The sequence below is a fragment of the Macaca mulatta genome, chromosome 18, assembly GCF_049350105.2.
Source record: "Macaca mulatta isolate MMU2019108-1 chromosome 18, T2T-MMU8v2.0, whole genome shotgun sequence".
In the NCBI taxonomy this organism is placed as follows: domain Eukaryota; kingdom Metazoa; phylum Chordata; class Mammalia; order Primates; family Cercopithecidae; genus Macaca; species Macaca mulatta.
This window is the reverse complement of record NC_133423.1, coordinates 59,160,872-59,184,649: the sequence shown is the minus strand read 5'-3', so window position 1 is coordinate 59,184,649 and position 23,778 is coordinate 59,160,872. Positions and strand designations below refer to the sequence as shown.

Here is a 23,778-nt window from a genome sequence, read left to right as displayed (position 1 = left end):
TGGGTCCATACCCAAAGGAATATAAATCATTCTGTTAAAATACACATGTGTATATATGTTCATTGCAGCACTATTCACAATAGCAAAGACTTGGAATCAAACCTAAATGCCTATTAATGATAGACCTGACAAAGAAAATGTGGTACATATATACCATGAAATACCATGTAGTCATAAAAAGAGCAAGATTATGTACTTTGCAGGGACATGGTGGAAGCTGGAGGCCATTATCCTTTGCAAACTAACACAGGAACAGAAAACCAAATGCCACATGTTCTCATTTATAAGTGGGAGCTAAATGATGAGAATACATGGATACATAGAGGGTAACAACACACATTGAGGCCTGTGAGAGAGTGGAGGGTGGGAGGAGGGAGAGTATCAGAAAAAATAACTAATGGGTCCTAGGCTTAGTACCTGGGTGACAAAATAACCTGTACAACAAACCCCCATGACATAAGGTTACCTGTGTAACAAACCTGCACATGTATCCCTGAACTTAAAAGTTAAAAAAGAGACTCTAAAGCCTTTAAAATTAATTGTAAAATATAATATTGAAATAAGTTTTTATGTCATGAAAGAAGAAATATGCCATCAATTACTGTATGCATATAATATCATTATTTTTATATATTATAAGGCCTGTGTGTTTCTATACAAAAAAAATTTAACAGTGACTACATCTGGATGGCGATATCATAGATCAATATTTTCTATTCGCTTGAGTATATTCTAAACTTTCAGGAATCAGCATTAAGTATTTATGCCTTTCAAAACATGCCTTAAAATAACTTTATGTCATAGTTTCTATAATGAATCCCATCAGATTTTCTGAGGGTTGTAAGGAAGAAAACAGGATTCATTAATAGCAGTTGAAGCAGAGTTTGTAGGGCAGATCCTGACTGGAATAATCTTATGTGAGAATGCAAGGAGAGAAATTGAAGACAGAAATGACTTTCAAAGAATTTTCCACAAAGAATATCAGGAAATGCAACTGCACTGTAGCTGTTGGGGAAAGAATGAATGTACACACACACACACACACACACACACACACACACACCCATTAAACATGAAAAACAGGGAAGTGAAAAGTAAAAAGTAAAAGAATAAGCCCAAAGAAAAAAGGAAGAAATTGTGACTCCGTCTCAAAAAAAAAAAAAAAAGGTACATATTAACACATTAAAAGTTTGAAAATTCTAAAATTATTGAATCTAAAAATCCTTTCTTTTTAAATACATTATTAAAAATTTTTAAATCTAATTTAAAAAGCGAAAATACATATACAATTAGAAACAACATAACAGCAAAACTGGAAGCAAGCATTCCATGTCATGCTATGGTAATATATTTGGAAATCTTCATCCATTTAGATTATTTCCTGGGCCATTAAAAATTCAACATTAACCTCAAGAAGAAATACATAGCCTGATAGAACAATTATGTTATTAAATAAAACAGTGGCCCATGAAAAAGAAAATAATAATTCAAACAATGGAAAAAAATCACCAAGGTGTTCTATCAAATCTTCAAGAGAAAGTTATTTAAATATGTATTAATTATTTAGGTAATAAGAATGGAAGAAAGGTTTCAAAATTCATTTTATAAAGCTGGCATAATCCTGATAAGAGCATCTATCAAATATAGCACAAATTAAGAACACCGGAATACAGACTCACTTATGAATATGGATGCAAAATCTTAAATAAAATCCTTGCAAATCAAACTCAGCAGTAAATTAAAAGAACAATAAACCATAACCAAGCAGAGTTCATCTAATGAATTTAAAAATGGTTAAATATTAATATAATACATCATCTCAATAGGTCAAATGAGAAACTAAAATCATCTTCACAGCATTTTCTATAAATGAACATCTATTCCTATGTACTGCTTTTATAATCAGAGTATATTTTTAAAATCTTTAGCATGGCCATTAGTATATATTTGAAATCAGCATTTAGATAACATTAAGCACTTCTTTAAAATAAAAGATAGTAAAAGTCAATTTCACAGACATCATTTAATATTTTATATATGTGCCACACAAAATACACACATAAAAAGTGTTGACATCCTATTATTTAAAAAATTAGCAATGTGGATTTTTCTTTATTTTATTTTTTATTTTTTATTTTCATTATACTTTAAGTTCTAGGGTACATGTGCACAACGTGCAGGTTTGTTACATACGTATATATGTGCCATGTTGCTATGCTGTACCCATTAACTCGTCATTTACATTAGGTATATCTCCTAATGCTATCCCTCCCCCCTCCCCCTTCCCCCACCCCACAACAGGCCCTGGTGTGTGATGTTCCCCTTCCTAGTCCAAGTGTTCTCATTGTTCAATTCCCACCTATGAGTGAGAACATGCAGTGCTTGGTTTTCTGTTCTTGCGATAGTTTGCTGAGAATGATGGATTCCAGCTGTATCCATGTCCCTACAAAGGACACAAACGCATCCTTTTTTATGGCTGCATAGTATTCCATGGTGTATATGTACCACATTTTCTTAATCCAGTCTGTCACTGATGGACATTTGGGTTGGCTCCAAGTCTTTGCTATTGTGAATAGTGCCGCGATAAACATATGTGTGCATATCCTTATAGCAGCATGATTTATAATCCTTTGTGGAAGACAGTGTAGCAATTCCTCAAGGATCTAGAACTAGAAATACTTTTTTTTTTTTAACCTCCTGAGTAGCTGGGAATACAGGTGTGCACCACCATGCCAGGCTAATTTTTATATATTGTAGTAGGGATGGGGTTTCACGATATTGGCCAGGCCAGTCTCAAACTCCTGACCTGGTGATCCGCCTGCCTCAGCCTCCTAAAGTGCTAGGATTACAGGCATGAGCCACCATGCCTGGCCAGCAATGTGTAGTTTTCTGAATTTTATCCTATTTTATCTACAAAACACATATATGAATATTATGTAATGAAACACAACTGTTTTCGTAGTCCAAAAATTGGGGTTGTAGGTTGACTCTGCCACTTAATAGCTTTGTGTCTGTTAGAAAATCACTCAATCACTCAGCCTCTCTAGGCTGCCTTCCTATTTGATAAATTGTTATTATTAGAAATAACTATCGTTTCATCTATTTTTGAGAAGGAATTTGCTTAATTTGAAAATTCTCAAGGCAAATGTATGAATCAAAAGGCATAGTTGAATGGGTATTTTGTAGTGTTTAGATCCATACAATATAATATATAGGCTAATATATAAAGTTAATGTAAATTAGCTTTCTATGAACAAAAACAATATTCAAAAATTATGAAAATACCAACTAATATACAGAAGGAATCCACTTATATGCAACATTTATATGTAAACTAAGTTACTAAAAAATAATTTTGTGTGTCTGTGTGATTGTCAATAAAATATAAAATTCATAAATATTTCTAAATCCCTAAAAGTCACTTTTTATTATCAATTGATAAAATCAGAAATAAAAGCCTTTTTATATTACAAGAAACTAAAAGTTGCAGATCATGAAATTATTTTCTTAAAAAACAATTCTGAACCTTGGGAGTAGACTGTAAAGTAAACATGGGAAAGGGATTTATAGAAAATTCTTTCTTTTACATTCAAAAAGGATTTTATCTCAACATTACTTTAATGCACTTAGCCAATTTCAAGATGTTTTCTGGCTAACAAAAGCCATTGTTTTTAGAAATAAAAAGGAAATAAAGTGTTTTCAAAGATCCAATGACACAAATTAGAGAAAAGTGTATGTTAATGAGGTAGACTCTAAATTGAAAGCATAAAATGTCTTGAAATTTAAAAAAAAATCATTTTAAGTGTATGTGCAATTAAGCAGCAGAAATCTTTTATTTTTCTCTTGAACTGGGAAGTTTCAATTGCATACCAAAAAATAATGCATGGCAATAATGCACATCATTGCTTTTAATTGAGTGCTTAACATGCACTCTTTGAAAATCTAACTTAAAGGTTTTATAATGAGCAAAATGCAGAAAAAATTAATATATCTAAACTTCATTTTTCTCATCTCTTCTAGAATGCATGATAGTCCCCAAATGATTTCTATAATTAAAAAATATCACTAACCTTATAAATATATACCCAGTTTCTCAGCAAAAATAACATTTTGTGGCCAGGGGTGGTGGCTCATGCCCGTAATCCCAGCACTGTGGGAGGTCGAGGTGGGTGGATCACCTGAGGTCAGGGGTTCAAGACCGGTCTGGCCAACAGGGTGAAACCCTGTCTCCACCAAAAATACAAAAAATTAGTTGGGTATGGTGGCTGACACCTATTTCCAGCTACTCAGGAGGCTGCGGCAGGAGAATCACTTACATCAGGCAGCGGAGGTTGAAGTGAGCCCAGATCATGCCCCTGCATTCCAGCCTGGGCAACAGAGACAGACTCTGTCTTTGAATGAATGAATGAATGAATGAATGAATAAATAAATAACATTGTGTTATAACATCAAATTGAGGAGGGCCAGCGTTGTCATTTTAGAGATGATCAAAGAAATAAAAAACTGATTGTAGGTTTACTGGATAAATATTCCCTTTTTGAAAATTTTATTCATGTTGATATTTTTATAGATGTAGACAAATTTCAGCATGATTATTAAACTGAGGTAACAACTATTTGTCAATAGTATGTAATGTTTTTAAAACTTTTATTGATTATGCTGTACTTCCTTGGTGCTTTTATAGTAATCCCTGGGAAAGCTACAGGCATTGTTTTAAATTATCGAAGATTCTGTGAATGGCTACTCTCTACACTCCAGGTCACCAAGTTCTTTATAGGCTCACAAGGTGTAGGATTTCCCCCCACCCTCCTATTTACCTTTACTTCCCTCCCTCCCTCCTCCCTTCCCCTCCCCCCTTCCTTCGTTTTCTTCCCTCTCCCTCCTTCCCTTTCTTCCTTCCATTTATTCCTTGATTCCCTCACTTATTCAACAAACATTTATTGTCTAATATGGGAAAGGCATTAGACAAATTACACAGAGACAAAGAAAGAGCCACAATGCATCTCCTGCCCTTAAAAACCTTACAGTCTAAGAAGTAGACAACTAATCATTAATTTCAACTGAGTGTTATAAGTGCCAGCATAGGGGTAAACGCAGAATGTAGTTAGAGTTCAAAGCAGAAGGAAAAAAGTTAAGAGATGGTTTCACCAAGGATTTTCTTCCTTCCAAGTTGAGATTTAAAACAAGAGAATTCAGCTACACAATGATAGGATTGAGAGAATGAACAGAGTCAAACAGACATTATATTTTGAGGGAAGAGTATTTATAAAGAGCTGAAAGAATGAAAATATGTGGCACATTCTGTTGTCCTGAGGTTGTTTCAGGTGGTTAGAGTATAGAGTCAGAGGGAAAGTGGGAGCAAGAAAGAGGCTGGAGAGAGAAACAAGGGCAAATGTAGAGAAACTTGTACTACTATCTATTTAAGATCAGGTTCTTCCTTCTCATTGATGCCATTTCCTCCTCCTCTAGTATTTCAGCCCAGTGTTTTTGCTTTAGTGGGTTGGTTCTTTTGTTTGTTTTTGTTTTTGTTTTTGTTTAGTGTTTTCACCCTTGTCTATTTCTGGATCCTTCTCTCTTGTCTATGTAGCAGTGTAAGTCATTCTCATATGAATTCAAGTTAATATTCTCCACACTGCATGAATGAGAACAAAATTAAGACATTATAAATGAAAATAAAACTTAAAAAATTTTTGAGAATCTCAAATCTTGAATCTTATTTGCAAGAGGTAGAGTTTAAAAATAATAATAAAAATGGCTGGGCAGGATGGCTCATGCGTGTAATCCCAGCACTTTGGAAGGCCGAGGTGGGTAGATCACCTGAGGTCAGGAGTTTGAGACCAGCCTGGCCAACATGGTGAAACCCCATCTCTACTAAAAATACAAAAATTAGCCGGGCATGATGGCACACACCTGTAATCCCAGCTACTGGGGAGGCTGAGGTTGGAGAATCACTTGAACCCGTGAGACAGAGGTTGCAGCAAGCTGAGATCGTATCACCGCACTCCAGTCCTGGTGACAGCATGAGACTACTATCCCAAGAAATAAAAAAAACTAACAACAACAAAACTGTTTTTAAAAAAGATAAAAGGAATTTTAATTAGGAAAGTCTAACACACAGATAGAGTTGTGTGCAAAATATTAACCTGGGAATAAATATAAACAAACATTTATTGTGTAAATTAATAAATTATCTTGATAAGAAAATTAATAAAATGATGGACAATTGAATATATGTCAGGAGAGGATCACAAAATCCCTAAACTGTTCAGAAAGAAGTTAAAGATACTGAGTATGCTTAACATCTGTCAAGTGAAATATGCATTCCACAAACTTTATTAATAATTCATAACTTCAAACCTTGCAAATAAAAGCATAATAAAAAAGCTCAACTCTAATCATTCTAAACTTATGGCTTCAAAATTCATAAAGCAAAAATTAGGAAAAATGAGAAAAGTAACCTATCTCCCTGAGATATTTTAATTCATCTCTCACAGTAATTGATAGAAGTGTCAGAAAATAAACCAGAAATATAAAAGATTTAAATAACACAACTAACACAGACGGCTAAATCAATCTACTTAGAATTGTATCCCCAAATCAGAGAAAACATTTTTGTCAAATGAAATATTTATGCAAATTACCCATATATTAGAACATGAATTAAACCATAATAAATTTTAAATTATTTCTATCATATAGACCAATTTTATAAACATATCAGGATCACATTACAAATCAATTTTAAAAAATAACTTTAACATTAGATGAAGATGGAAGGGTTAATTTGTCTCATCACTGTCTGATTTTGCAAAGACACAGTTTTCCTTTTGGAAAGTTCCAAGAACACTGATTAAGGTTCAGTTTGGGAAAACAACTCAAATAAACAGAGATAGGTCATGGGTATGTTTAGAAGTCCCTATCATAAAGACTAGAGTTCTTACTCAATTATTCCATAAGTGGATACAGTTTTAATCATAATTCCAACAAAAATTTTTAAAGAAATGACCCGGATAATCCTGAAACTTATATGGAAGAGCAAGAATCAAGAAAAGCCTAGAACTCAAAAGAAAATATAAGATCAGAGGATTCACTATCACAGATAATTAACACCCATTATGGAATTTTAGTGATGCTGACATGGAGTGTTCAGATGAAGATGGTCAAATAGATCAAAGTAAAAAGTGAATGGTAAAAGATCCACACAAACAGAAAAACCTAATGTGGGAGAGAGATAGCACTGATTACAGATATATAAACAAAACCCATCAGAAGATTGCATTGTAACAATTTGTTTTATATATTATACAAAAAATAACTGGAACCTCACTTCACATTACACCCATACATTAATTTCATATTAATTATGCATCACATCTGGCAAGTGAAATATGCATTCCAAAAATTGTAGAAATAGCTTTTTAATTCCAAATTTGTAAATAGAAGGCAGAGTGAGAAAAATAAGCCTCAATTTTAAACATTCTAAACATAGTTTCATCTAAAACTATCACATAAACATTAAAAGCAGAATTCAGAAACATTGAGAATGAAATGACAGAAAATATTTTTATAATCTCAGGAGTGGGACAATTTCTTAAACAAGTTCACAAAAGGAAAAAGCACAAAGGAATGTATTTATACCTGATACTACATTAAACTGAGATGTCTTTTCATCAGAAGTTACCATAAAGAAATGAAGAAAGTTTGGGTAAATATGTTTTTAACATTTGTAACTAGAAAATATTTAGTAGTCACAATATATAAATTCTTACAAATCAGTGAGATGACACTCAGTATATAGCAGGAAAATCCTGAGCAGGTTTTCACAGAAAAGGAAATACAAATCACCCCGCAAAAATCATTAAAAATGTTCAGTTCCATTAATAACTAATAACAAACCATAATGAGGTACAATTAAAAAGCCTTATTGTAGAGAAGAATGTCTTTAACTCCAGGTTGGAATGCAAATTGGCATAATAATTTATATATTATTTCCTTTTACTATCCTATTATTTATTTTATCTATTATGTTCTTATACAACAGTGAATGAGATACGGCAGGAAAAGAAAGCTTCATCTTCAGAAAAGATGAGTCATAATGAAAGGTCAGATGCTTCCAAGCAGGAGCACACCACTGCTGGTTTTAGAGAAGAAGGGAACAAATAGCTAGGGAATGCAGGCAGCCTCTGAAAACTGAGTGTGATCTCAGGCTGACAGCTGCCAAGGAAACAAAGGCTTCAGTTCTCAAACCATAAGAATTAAATCATGTCAAAACTGAACACCCCAGTTAGAATGGGTAGTATCAAAAAGACAAAAAATAACGAATGCTGTTGAAGATGCAGAGAAAAGGTACTCTTAAACGTTGTTGGTGGGACTATAAATGAATACAGCCACTGTGGAGTGGAGATCACAGCAGTATGGAGATTCTTAAAAAAAAAAAAAAAAAAAAAACCCACTAAAAAAAGAATTACATATGATCCAACAATCCCACTGCTGGTTATATATCCAAAGAAAAAGGAATCAGTATGTCCAAGAGATATCTACACCTTTGCATTTATTGCAGCACTATTCACAAAACCTAAGATATGAAATCAACCTGCTTCCATCAACGGATGAGTAGATAAGAAAATGTAATACACAATGGAATACTATTTGGCAATAAAAAGGAACGAATTCCTGTTATTTGCAGCAACATGGATGGAACAGGAGGGCATTATGTCAAGTGAAATAAGCCTAGCACAGAAAAATGAATACCATACGTTCTCCTTCATACATGGAAGCTAAACAGGTTGATCTCACAGAAGCAGAGAGTAGAGTAGTGATAACTAGATACTAGGAAGTGTAGGGGGTAGGGGGCATAGACAGAGGTTGGATAAGAGATAAAAAATTATAGCTTAATAAGACAAGTAAGTTTTAGTGTTCTTTAGCACTGTAGAGTGACTCTAGTTAATAATAATTCATTCTATATTTTCAATGAGGATTTTCAAAATCCTGGAAGAGGGCGATTTTGAATGTTACCAACACAAAGAAATGCTGAATGTTACCCTAATTTGATCATTACGGATTGTATACAGGTATCAAAATATCACATTAGACCCCTTATAAAAATATACAATTATTATGTGTCAATTAAAACAAAAACTGAATAAGTTTTTGTTTGAAGTTTTTCTTCAGTTTTTATTTTAATTGACACATAATAATTGGACATCTTTATAGGGGTCTATTCTGATATTTTGATACCTGTATACTAAAAATAGTGTTATCCTGGAGTCTCCAGATAGAAATGCCAGGCTACTGATACCCTGATTTTAGTCTTGCCAGTCCTAGGGCAGAGCAACCACTTGAGCCATGCTGTGCCCAGACTTCTGACTTAGGAAAAGGTTGAGATAATAAATGAGTGCTGTTTCAAGATGCTAAATTTGTGGTAATTCGTTAGGCAGCAATAGAAAACTAATATAGGCAAATTGGCTAAATATTTAAAAAATTGGCCAATTGCTATTTATTGACAAAAAGTTTGCTATTTATAACTCAAAACAAAAATCAGTATTTTTTATTTTTAAATATGAAAAACTCACCGTTTTTGAAAGAGAATGTAATTCATTTTTTGATGACTTTGTTTCCCTTATTGCTTCAGTCACTTCCTCTTCCTTCTCCTCAATATTAGTATTAACATTTATCACTGATGAAGAGTAATGATCATATAGACTGGTAAGTTGATACATCTCTCTCCTAGGTAGAAAAAAATATATTTTAAATTATACTTAGGCCAGGCTTGGTGGCTCATGCCTATAATCCCAACACTTTGGGAGGCCAAGGTAGCAGATTACTTGAGTCCAGGAGTTCAAGACCAGCTTGGGCAACATGGAGAGACAATGTCTTTACAAAAAAAAAATGGAAAATTAGCCAAGCATGGTGGCACATGCCTGTAGCCCCATCTACTGAGGAGGCAGAGGTGGGAGGATTGATTGAGCCCAGGAATTTGAGGGTGTAGTGAGCTGTGATTGATTCACTGTACTCCAGCCTGGGTGACAGAGTGAGATCCTATCTCAAAATAAATAAATAAATAAATAAATAAATAAATAAATAAATAAATAATACTTAAATTAGCTTTAACAGTATGAATCAATGGAAATCCATCCCAAAGTAACTTGACAATTTCTAAAAAATACTACTTAGATGTTAAGTAAATAGTGAGGGAAAAAAGTCATCAATAGTATTGTTTCCAAGGGAAAACATAATTGAGAGAAAAATCAATTATAAATTCTTTCAAATAAACTGTCTTTGAATCTGATTTCAGGTAAGAGATTTACACACTTTTAATTCAGAAGCTGGGTAATACAGGGATGGAAAGGTAAGAAAAAAAGAAGAGGAGGCAGAATTGAAAAGACCAAGCAGTTATAGCTTTCACAGCCTTAGAGGTAAAATAAAGGAAATTGTAGCTTAGGAAAACACAGGACTTTTTAAAAAGAAGTAATAGTCAAAGAGTTATTTGTTCCTATATGACCCTCCCAAGAGGACCAGTGCTAGTCTGTGAACCACACAGTCCTTTATCTAATCTAGCAAGTAGAAACCATCTTCCAAATATAAAATTACTTTAGATACTGTTATGGTTGTTTAATGTAGAAAAAAAAAACAGTGAGAAAATGATAAAATTACCATTTTCATAAAATACCAGCAAATAATATAGATAATTACAACTTTTTAAATACACCTTAAACAAAATAGTAGACTAGGAGATTTATTTGAAACCCATATAAAAGTAAAACTTTATATTTAATAAACTCATACAAGTCAATATGTAATAGAAAAATTATTCAATAGAAAAAGGCACAGAGAATATGAACAATCTCCAATAAATATATGGTGTGCTTATTGAATTGGCCCAGATTCTTATGCACCAACCCTGATTCCAGCAGCATGGTCAAAGGAAACTGAAATCTACAATCTCACTATAGAAATGAAAATTAAAGGAACAAACAAATAGGCAAGAACAAGATTCTTTACATTTCCATGTCTGCAGAGTATAGACTTAACCTGTCAGAATCCTAGAAGCCAATTAGGCAATGAGAGTTAGGTAACGTCAACATTCAAAATGTATTAATTTCTTTTGAAATTAATTTTTCTTCTCTCAGTGTTATCTGTTGCCTCCAGTCCAGAGAATACACTATGGATTTTTGCCTGAGTGATGGACAATTGCCTACTGCCATGCAATTTAAGAGTTATTATTTTAGTGGTTCACTTATTCCAATTCCTTGATGAAGTTGATGCCACTAATTCCTCAGACTTTTGGGGATTTTCTAGGAAAGCAGTTTATACTATGCTTGTCTCACTGTTATTTTAAATTTCATCATTGTTATATCAGCTAAATCCAAATAAATTTAGAAGAATAAAAGGGAAGAATCACTCTTACCAGTTGTTAAGAATTACTATGCAAACTCTGAAATCAAGAAAGTGTGATATTGGCAGAGGGATAGCCAAATAGATAAACGGAATATTCATAGACAACTCAGAAATAGAGCTACACAAACATGCCTGATTTTTGACAAAGTTACAAAATCAATTTAATGAAAGTAATTTAACATATGGTGATGGAATAATTACATATTCATTGGCAAAAAAAGTGAAGCTCAAGCTAAATCTCACATTTTACACACAATCTAACTAAAAATGGCTTATATATCTAAATATAAATTGTAAACCTATAATATTTTTAGAAAACAAACTTCTTTGTTACACGATTAGGGCAAGATTTCTTGTGTGTGACACCAAGTACATGATGAATAAAAGAAGAAAGTGATAAGTAGAATTTTAGAAAAATTAAGAACTTCTGCATTATAAAACACCCTCAAAGACAAAAAGACAAGACTTTACTAAAACATAGAATATATTTGCATATAACATATCCGATTAAAAGTCTTGCATTTTCAAAATTAAAGAATTCTGTACACACAACCATAAGAAAACAAACATTACAATGGGGAAATGGCAAAATATTTGAACAGACACTGTATGAAAAAGAGACTTCAATAACAACTGAGCACACGAAAAGATGTACATCACCGTTTGCCACTAGGGAAATGCAAATTAAAATCATAATGATATATCACTACAAACTTACTAGTCTAGGTTGCATTTTTTTTAAAAAAAATTAGTGTTCTCTTGTAGAGAAACTGGATCTCTCATACATTGCTGGCATTCAGATAAAGTGGTACAGCCATTCTGGAACACCAGTTTGGCAGTTTTTTAGAAAATTAAATTTACACTTAACATACATCCCCAAAATCACACTTTTTGATATTTATCCAAGAGAAATGAAAAACTTATGTTCACACAAAAACTTCTACATTGATATCCAGGGCAACTTTATTCAAAGTAGCAAATAACTGGGAGCAAACTAAATGTCCCTCAAAGGGCAGATGGTTTCAAGCTGTGGTACATCCATACAATGGAATTTCATTCAGTAATAAAAAAGGAATGAACTCTTAGTACCTTCAACAACCCAGACTGATCTCAAATGCGTTATGCCTAATAAAAAAAGCCCAAATCAAAAGTTAAATATTATAGGGTTTCATTTATATAGCACTCTTAAAATGGCAAGACTAGAGATAGAGAAAATAATAGTGGTTGTCAGGAGACAGAGAAAGGACAGTTGGTATGAATAAAAACGGCAGCATAGGAAATGAAACTAGTCTGTATTCTGATTGTAGTGGTAGTTACTGAATCTATACGAGATAAAATGGCAAATAACAATAAACACACACATACATACATACATGAAAATATGTAAAAAATCATGAAATGATTAGGCTTATCTCAATTTCCTGGTTTTAATACTGACAACAAGTGCAGTATATACAATACAAGATACTCCCATTGGAAGAAGCTGGAAGAAGGGTACACAAGACTCTGTGTCTAAACTCCTAAGAGTCTACAATTATTTATGAATAAAGATTTAAAAAGCAAAATATTAGATGAAACAGACCTGCATACTTATCAAGACTGAGATAGGACACATAAAAAATCCCACATACTCAAATATGGGAGAGTGAACTCCAGTGGTTCACTTGAAAACCTACAAGGTATCAGTCTAATAAAGAATCATATTTCAGGCTGGGCATGGTGGCTCATGCCTATAATCCTAGCACTTTGAAAGGCCAAGGCAGGTGGATCACCAGAGGTCAGGAGTTTGAGACCAGCCTGGCTCATGGTGAAATTCTGTCTCTGCTAAAAATACAAAACAGCCAAGAGTGGCTCCATGCACCTGTAATCCCAGCTACTCAGGAGGCTGAAACAGGAGAATCACTTCAACCCAGGAGGCAGAGGTTGTAGTGAACCAAGATTGTGCCACTGCACTGCAGCCTGGGTGACAGAGCAAGACTCCATCTCAAAATATAAATAAATGAATAAACAAATAAATAAATTATACAAATACATTGAAATTAAATGACATGTTCCTGAAAGACCAGTGAATGAAGACAAAAATTAAAAATACAATTAAAGAATTAGTTGAAATAAATGAAAATAGAAATTCAATATACCAATTCTATGGGACACATAAAAAGAAGTATTAAGAGGCAAGTTTATAGCAGTAAATGACTACAGTAAAAACTAGAGAGATTTAAAATAACCTGCTGATGCACTGCAAGGACCTAGAAAAGCAAGAACAAACCAAAATTACAATAAGTAGAAAGAAAGAAAGAAAGATCAAAAGCAGAAATAAATAAAATCGAGACTAAAAAATACAAGAGATTCACAGAACAAAAAGTTAGCTTTTTAAAAGATAAACAAATGGACAAACCATTAGCTAGATTATCAAAGAAAAAAAGGGAAGACCCAAAAACCAAATCACAAATGAAAAAGGAGTTATCACAATGGGCACCACAGAAAATAAAAGTATAATTAGAGATTACTGTAAACAATTTACATGCCAATAAAATAAAAAACCTAGAGGAAATTGATAAATTCGTAGATACATACAACCTATTAAGATTGAACCAAGAAGAAATAGAAAGCCTAAACACAGCAATAACAATAAGATTGACTCAGTTACAAAAACTCTTCCCCCCAAAAAATCCAGTATCACTGAATTCTATTGAACCTTTAAAGAAGAAATAACTTCAGTTCTTCCAAAACTATTCCAAAAATTTGAAATGAAAGGAACTCTCCCTAACTCATTCCACAAGACCAGTGTAACCTTGATACAAAGCTAGACACGGACACAACAACAAAAAACCACTATAAACCAATATCTCTGATGAACACAGATAGAAACATCTTCGACAAAATGCCAGGAAACTGATTCCAACAATATATCAAAATGATAACACACCATGATCAGGTGGGATTTATCCCAGAAAGTCAAGAATGATTCAACATGTATGAATCAATAAATGTGATACATTTCATCAACGCAATAAAGGACAAATGCCATATGATCATCTCAGTAAAGGCAAGTAAAGTATTTGATAAAATTAAGGATTTCTTCATAATAAAAAATATTCTTAATAAATTAGGTGTAGGAAAAGGTACCTCAACATAATACAGGGGCCATATATGACAAAACCACAGCTAATGTCATACTGAAGAGGGAAAAGCTGAAAGATTGTTATATAAGAACTAGAACAAGACAAGGATGTCCAGTCTCAGCACTTTCATTCAACGTAATACTGGAAGTCCTAGCCAGAGCAATTAGCCAAGAGAAAGAAATACAGGGCAGTGTCTATTTTGGAAAGAAGGAAGTCTAATTGTCTATCTTTGTAGATAACATAATCTTGTATATAGAAAAACCTGAAGACTCTACCAAAAAAACTCTTAGAACTGATAAATGAATTCAATAAGGTTGCAGGATTCAACATCAACACACAAAACTCAGTAGTGTTTCTATACACTAATAAAGATATAACCAAAAAATAAAAAGGCAATCTCATTTACAATACCTACAAAAAAATAAAATAGGAACATATGTAACCAACAAGGTGAAAGACCTCTACAAGAAAAACCACAAAACCCTAATGAAAGAAATTGAAGAGGCTGCAAAAATGGAGATATCCTAGCTCACGGATTGAAAGAATATTGTCAAAATGACCAACTACCAAAAACAACCTCAGTTTAAATGCAATTCTTATCAGAATACCAATGACATTATTCATAGAAATAAAAAAAAAAAGTTAAAAATTTTATGGAACCACAAAAACCCCAAATAGCCAAAGCAATTTTGAGCAAAAGAACAAAGGTGGAGGTACCACACTACCTGACTACAAAGCTGTTATATCCAAACAGCATGGTGCTGGCAATAAAAATGGATACACAGACCAACTAAACAACATAGAAAACCCAGATATTAATCTACATATCTACAACCAACTGATTTTTGACAAAGACAGAAAGAACATACTTTGGGGAAATGACAGTCTCTTCAAAAAATGGTTCTGAAAAGCTTGATGTCCATATACAGAATAATAAAAATAGATCCCATCTCTTACCCTCTACACAAATCAAGTCAACATGGATGAAAGACCTAAATGTAAGAACCAAAACTTTAAAACTAGTATAAACACACACACACACACACACTCTCACACACACACACACTCACACACACACAGGAAATGGTTCAACACATTGTCCTGGAAAAAGTTTTATTAATAAGACCTCAAAATTACAGGCAACAAAAGCATAAATAAACAAATGTGATAATATCAAACTAAAAAGCTTCTGCACAGCAAAGGAAACAAGCAACAGTGTGCAAGTACAATGTACACAACGAGAGAAAATATTTGCAATCTATTAATCAAACTGCAGATTAATATCCAGAATATACAAGGACTTCAAACATCTCAATAGGAAAAAAAAAAGTGGGCAAATAACCTGAACAAATATTTCTCAGAAATGCTTGATATCACTAATCATTAGGGAAATGCAAACAACAATGAGGAATCATATCAGCCAAATTAGAATGGATATTATTAAAAGACAAAAAATAACAAATGCTGTTGATATAGGTTGGATAGTTGTCCTCTCTAAATCTCATGCTGAGTAGCAATCCCCAAGTCTAAGGTAGGGCATGATGGGAGCTGTTTCGGTCATGGGGATAGATCTCTCATGAATAGATTGGTGCTGTCCTCATGATAGTGAGTGAGTTCTCACAAGAACTGGTTGTTTAAAACTGTGTGGCACTTCCTCCCTCTCTCTCTCGCTCCCACTCTTGCCATGTGACATGCCTGCTGTCACTTCACTTTCCTCCATGATTGTAACCTTCCTGAGGCCCTCGAAGCTAAGCAAATGTTGCTGCCATGCTTGTATAGCCTGCAGAACTGTGAACCAATTAAGCCTCATTTATTTATAAATTACCCAGTCTTTCGTATTTCTTTATAGCAATACAAAAATGGCTTAATACATAAAATTGGTACCGAGGAATAGGACTTTGCTATAAAGATACTTGAAAGTGTGCAAGTGACTTTGAAACTGAGTAATAGGCAGAGATTGGAGGAGTTTAGAGAGCTCAGAAGAAGACAGGAAGATGAGAGAAGGTTTGGAACTTCTAAGATACTGGTCAAATGGCTGTGACCAAAATACTGATAGAAACGTTGACAGTGAAGGCTAGACTGATGAGGTTTCAGATGTAAATGAGGAAGCTATTGGGAACTGGGGTAAAGATTACCCATGTTACACCTGAGCAAAGAGCTTGACTGCATTGTGTTCATGTCCTAGGGATCTGTGGAAGTTTGAACTTAACAGTAATGACTTACAGTATGTGGCAGAAGAAATTTCTAAGCAGCAGAGTGTTCAAGATGTAGCTTAGCTGCTTCTAATGACCTATTATCATATATGGGAGCAAAGGAATGACTTAAAGTTGAAACTTATATTTAAAAGAGTATAAAAGTCTAGAAAGTTTGCAGACTGGCCATGTGGCAGAGAAAAATTCCAAGCAGGCTGCAGAACCACTACTTGCTAGAGAGATTAGTATGACTAAAAGAGAGCAAAGTGCTAATATCCAAGACAGTGGGAAAAAGACTTTCAAGGCATTACAGAGATCTTAGAGGCAGCTCTTCCCATTACAGACCCAGTGGCCTAGGAGGAAAGAATTGTTTCAGGGGCCAGGCCTGGGATGCTGCTTCCCTGCTCAGCTTAGGGACACTGCTCCCTGCATCACAGCTGCTCCAGCTACAATTATGGCTCAAAGGACCCCAGGTATGGTTTTGGCTGCCACTCTGGAGGGCACAAGCCATAAGCCTTGGTGGCTTCCACCATGGTGTTAAGCCTGTGGGTGCACAGAATGCAAGCATGAAGGAAGGTTGGAGGCTTTTAGCTGCATTTCAGAGGATGTAGGAGAAAGCCTGTGGGCCCAGGCAGAAGCCTGATCCAGGGGCAGGGCCCTTACAGACAACCTCTACTAGGAAAATGCCAAAGAAAAATGTGGGGTTGGAGACCCCACAGAGAATCCCCACTGGGGCACAGTACAGTGGAGCTGTGGGAAGACGGTTGCCACCCTTCAGCCCCCAGAATGGTAGCTCCACTGACAACTTGCACCCTGAATCTGGAATCCCACAGTCACTCAACTCCAACTCATGAGAATAGCTGCACCTTGCGAAGCCACAAGAGTGGAACTGTCAAGGTCTTAAAAACCGACCCCTTCCAGCGTGTCCTCGATGTGGGGCATGGAGTAAAAGGAGATTATTTCAGAGCTTTAAGATTTAGTGACTGCCCTGTTAGGTTTCAGAATTTCATGAGGCCTGTTGCCTCTTTCTTTTGACAAATTTCTCTCTTTTGGAATAGTAATGTTTACTCAATGCCTATACTACCATCACATCTTGGCGGTAAATAACTCGCTTTGATTTTATAGGCTCAAAGTTGGAAGGAGATGAGTCTCAGATGAGACTTAACACTTTGGACTTGATGCTGGAATGAGTTAAGACTTTTTTTATTTTGCCATGTGAGAGGGACATGAGATTTGAGGAACCAAGGGTGGAATGATATAGTTTAAATGTCTGTCCCCTCCAAATCTCATGTTGAAATGTAATCCCCAATGTTGGAGATGGGACATGCTGGGAGGTGTTTTGGTCATGGGAGTGGATCCTTCATGAATGGCTTGGTGGTGTCCTCAGGATAGTGAGTGAGTTCTCACAAGATCCGGTTGTTTAAAAGTGTATGACACCTCGTCCCTCTCTCTCTTGCTCCCATTCTCACCATGTGACAGGCCTGTTCCCACGTCTCCCACTTTGCCTTCCACTATGATTGTCAGCTTCCTGAGGCCCTTACCAGAAACAAAGCAGATGTTGCTACCATGTTTGTACAGTGTGAAGAACCATAAATCAACTAAACCTATTTTCTTTATAAATTACTGAGCCTCAGGTGTTTCTTTATTGCAATGCAAAAACCGCCTAACAAAGCTAGTGAGAATGCAAAATAAATAAATAAATAAAAATAAGGAGCTCTTCTACACTACTGGTGGGAACGTAAACTAGTACAACTGCTATGGATAATAGTATGAAAATTCCACAAAAACTACAAATAGAACTACCATATGATCCAGCAATCTCACTACTGGGCATTTATCCAAAGGAAAGGAAATCAGTATTGAAGAAGTCATCTGCACACCTATGTTTATCACTATACTATGCACAATAGCCAAGATATGGAATCAACCTAGGTGTCCAGGTGAATGAACAAAGAAAATGTGGTATGTATACACAGTGTAATACTATCCATAAAAAAAGAATGAAATCTTGTCATTCACAGCTACATGGATGGAACTGGTGAATATTATGTTAATGAAATAAGACAGTAACAGAAAGTTCAATGTTGCCTGTCCTCACTCATGTATGGAAGCTAAAATATAGTTGATCTCAAAGAAGTAAAAATTGAAACAGAGGATATTGAAGACTGGGAAGTGTAGGAGAAAGAGGGGACAGAAAGAGATTTTTCAAAGGATACACAATTACAGCTAAGTAGAAGGAATAAGTTCTAGTGTTCTGTACCAATGTAGAATGACTATAGTTAACAATAATACATAGCTTCAAATGGCTAGGAGAAGGATCTGGAATGTTTCCAACACGAGAAACAATAAATGTTTATGATAATAGATATGCCAATTACCCTGATCTAATCACTCTATATATTATGTGTATTAAGACATCGTTACATACCCCATGAGTATATACATATTCTGTCTGTCAGTCTCTAAAGTTTAAAAAGAAATAACCTATCAAGCCATGGAAAGACAAGGAGAAAATGTAATGCATTTTACTAAGTGAAAGAAGCCAATCTGAAAAGGCTAAATCCTATATGATGTCAACTATATCACATTCTTAAAAAGTCATAACTGAAGACAATAAAAAGGTCAGGGATAACCAGGGGTTAGGTGGGAGGAAGCAAGGAATAAGTAGAGCAAAAAGGATTTTTTTTTAAGTAGTGCACTGAAACTACTGAATAATATTATAGTTGTGTACACATCTTAATACATTTTCCAAACCTATAGAACGTACATCATGAGTAAGCTCTATTGTAAACTATGATCTTTGGGTGATAATGATGTGTCAAGGTAGGTTCGCTGTTGTAACAAGTGTACCACTTGGATGTGGGATGTCTGGTATGGGGGGTGGGGAGAAGGGATAAAAAGGAGCTTTCCAAACTTTCCACCCAGTTTTGCTGTGAGCCCAAAACTGCTCTAAAACATAAAGTCTAGTTTAAAAAAAAATACAAAAACAATTATGAAAAAAAATTAAAAGAAGATAGTTCTAATGGTAAATTGTTGTATTAGCCTGCATCTTCTGAGAACCAGACATCAAGAAAGCATTACAAGTTCAAGGATATTTTTAGGGGAAATACTTGTGAGAAAGGAAATTGGGAGGAAGCAGTGGTCAGGGCACACTGAAAGTCTTGAATTTAAGTCTCCCTAGAGTAAATGAGAGAGGCAGGAAAGCTTGAAGCATCCTATGCAGTTCATGGAATATTTGAAGAAGCCACTGGGAATCCTCAAAGTTGGCCGTAGAGGATCCCATTTTTCCCAGAAGCATGCCTGCCTTAGTATACCTGCAACAATCAGTCGTCAGCTAGGATTAGTGCACTGTATTTCCATGGCAAAAAAAAAGCAGTGATGGATTTTGAAGTGTAGCATCAGGAGCCTGCATTGGCTATCCGTTGCTGCATAAAAAGTATAACCAAACTTAGTTGCTAAATTCATTAATATTTATTATCTTACCAGTTCTGTGATCCCCTAGGTTCTCCAGCTCTGGGTCTTCTACCATGACTGGCAAGGACCTGTTTTCTAACATACTACAAATACTTCTGCTCTCACATTGCTGGTTGTTGGCAGCAATTCTCAAGGGTGGTTGGTTCTCATATGTGGGTGGACTGAAGCTTATGTTGTTTCCACACGCTGTAGGCCTCTCCATAGAGCATCTCAATACATGGCAGCTTGACTCATCAGAGCAAGTAACCAAGATGACAAGAAAGAGAATGCTAGCAAGGTAAAAGTCACAAATTTTTGCAACCTAATCATAAAAACGATGTTCTATTACTTTTGCTTTATTCTGTTTATTAGAAGCAACTGAGTATAGTGCACATTCAAGAGGGGATTTTACAAAAGTGTGACTGTTCCCCAGTATAATGCCTACATGACATAGTTGAATTTCGACCCTTCTCTAACTCTGCTTATCTTTAAGAAACAGGATGCCTGGATAAAAAGGTCCCTTTGTAACTGGGCCAGCTGAGACTAGTTAGAACCAAGATGGTCAACTGGACTGAACAACTTCAAAAAGAACTCAAGCTTTATTATAATGTCATTTTCATGCTAAATGACCCTCGCACCAGCACCATAACAACAGCTGGAAGACACCATAAAAGGACAAAAAGGAAGGTAGCACTCAAGTTCAGGGAAGTTCATTTCCCATTTCTAGAAAAGACATAAACCTTCCTCCTTTTGATTTTAATGTTCAACCTCTTCATTAAAGAAACCCTATATTTTGCCCCGCTCATCGCTCACTAGTGGAAAAGTTGATTTGTGAGCCTTGCTCCTCCTTATCAATTCTGTGTTCTGCACTGCTTGATACTCACTTTTGGTTTCATGTATTAGCTTAATGAAACCAAACAAGGAAGGATCCCATTTGTTGAAGGATTAGCTTTCTCTGTCATCAAACTGGTGACCCAGCATCTGAACTAGATAGTCCACTTCCTTATTTGGGAAGCTTTTTTACATGCTTATAGACCCAGTAACTGGCATATAAGGGTTTACAACCTCATCTGCCAGCAAAGGACAGGCATTAGTACTGACTCTGGGTGCCAGGGATCAGCTTTGGAAAAGGTAATATATCATTGTTTTGAGGTCATAAGCAGGCAGGCAAAGGGTTATATAGCTGTACTGGAAAGAAAGCTCAGAGTTAAGTATGATGGGGACACTCACCCCAAATCAGGGTTGTGCACAGGGATGCCTGGCACAAGGTCATGGTCCTGCACTCAGTAGAGGTCCCTGCTGGAGTCCTTGAGAGGGTGAAGAAGGGACCAGTAGTTTCATTCTGAGTAGAGACTCCCTTAAGAGTCTTTGCAAAGGTGAGAGAGGAACCTAAGGGCTGACACTCTAGAATGCTGGATCAAGAAATGACCTGCCAGTAAGTCTTTTGTGTATGAGTGTGTATTCTTCTCTGTTTCTATTTACTCCTCTTAGAGATTTTTCTCTTATGTCTGTGAAAACCTCTTTCATGCCAAGTTTCTTGCACCAGAGGAGCTTAAATTTACCCTCTTCCCAGAAATACTGCCTCCCCCTCCTCCCCCTCCTTCTTCTCCTCCTTGCTGAAGCCCCACAGACAAAGTCACCTTGGCTTCCCCCTAAGAGGAAGATGACATACAGTCTGGAAAGTTAAGGGATCATTTTGGGGGGATTAGAGGAAATCTGAATTATGAGGTTAAGACACCTAGGGGAGACTGCCTGAGACAAGGAGCCAAGGACACTCAGTTAACCTTCAAGAAGACACCAGGGATCCCTGGGTGCAATGGTCAGTATTGGTTTTCTGCATAGTAAGAAAAATTTAGAGCTAAAATGATTAACCTGCAACTACAGAATTAACTAGAGTCTTCTAAACTTCTCTGTCTTCCTCCTTTCTTCTCTGCCTGCTTTGAATCTGCTGTTAAGTTATTGGTCCTAAGACTTATTCTTTATGATCTAACTGAAATTGAAACATTAAAAATTCATTTGAAATTGAAGAATAAAAGGTAAAAGAGCCTTTTTTAAAAAGAACGAATTACCATAAAGACCTCTTTATCAAATTTGGTCCACAGCCTTCCTTGGATTATCTATCGGGAAAAACAGTTTAGCCATTGGAACGGGTTCCAATTTTGTCCGAAAAATAATTTGAACCCAGCTATCTTTTATAAAATGGTGAGTTTGTGTTGTTATCTCATGGCCAAAAGTCCAAGGTAACAGCTATTGGATCTTTGTGTGTGTGTGTGTGTATGTATATATACATTAGGTTATATATATATATGAGAGGTTATATATATATAACCTAATATATATATTAGGTTATATGTTATGTCTAGCATGCTACCAAACGGCTTATAATCATAAATTAAATTCAAATACTCTTCAAATTCATGCGAACTTAGTAATTGATAAGATTTGGCTGTGTCCTCATCCAAATATCATCTTGAATTGTAGCTCCCATAATCCCCACATGTCCTTGGAGGGACCAGGTGGGAGGTAATTTAATCATGGGGGTGGTTTCCTTCATGCTATTCTCATGATAATAAGCTATCATAAGATCTGATGATTTTATAAGGGGCTTCCTCCTTCACTCAGGTCTTATACTTCTCTTTCCTGTCACCATGTGAAGAAAGACATGTTTGCTTCCCCTTCCACTATGATTGTTAAGTTTCCTGAGGCCTCCCCAGCTCTGTGGACCTGTGAGTCAATTAAATCTCTTTCCTTTATAAATTACCCAGTCTCAGGCAGTTCTTTATAGCAGCACGAGAATGGGCTAATACAGTAAATTGGTACCAGGAGAGTGGGATGCTGCTATAAGCATACCTGAAAATGTGAAAATGACTTTGCAACTGGCTAACAGGCAGAGAGTGGAACAGTTTGGAGGACTCAGAAGAAGACAGGAAAATATGGGAAAGTTTGGAACTTCTAGAGGCATGTTGAATGGGTTGGACCAAAATGCTGATAGTGATATGGACAATGAAGTCCAGGCTGAGGTGGTCTCAGATGGAAATTAGGAACTTTTTGGGAATTGGAGCAAAAGTTACTCTTGCTATGCAAAGAGACTGATGGCATTTTGGCCCTGCCCTAGAGATCTGTGGAACGTTGAACTTGAGAGAGATGATTTAAGGTATCTGGCAGAAGAAATTTCTAAATGGCAAAACATTCAAGAAGAAGCAAAGCGTCAAAGTTTAGAAAATGTGCAGCCTGATGTGATAGAACAAAAACCCTATTTTCTGGGGAGAAATTCAAGCTGATTGCATACATTTGCATAAGTAACAAGAAGCCAAATGTTAATCACCAAGACGTTTGGGAAAACGTCTCCAGGCCATGTCAGAGACCTTCACAGCAGCCCATCTCATTACAGATCTGGAGGCCTAGGAGGGAGAAATGGTCTTGTAGGTGGTCTTTCCTCCTGTTCTATGCAGACTTGGGATGTGGTGCCCTGCATCCCAGCTGCTTCAGTTCTAGCCATGGCTAGAGGAGCCAATGTAAAGCTCAGAATGTTGCTTCAGAGGGTGCAAGCCCCATGGCTGGGTGGCTTACACATGGTGTTGGGCCTGTGGGTGCATGGAATTGAATAACTG

At 35.6% G+C, this 23,778-nt stretch overlaps 1 protein-coding gene across 1 annotated transcript in view; it reads right to left on the bottom strand.

Annotated features, from left to right (window-relative positions):
- CCDC178 (coiled-coil domain containing 178) overlaps positions 1 to 23,778 on the bottom strand; it is a 483,853-nt gene that overhangs the window by 363,221 nt on the left and 96,854 nt on the right. The window contains exon 10 of the mRNA XM_001101213.5: positions 9,573 to 9,726. Coding sequence (XP_001101213.3) covers positions 9,573 to 9,726 — 154 coding nt within the window. The remainder of the gene's footprint in view (positions 1 to 9,572; positions 9,727 to 23,778) is intronic.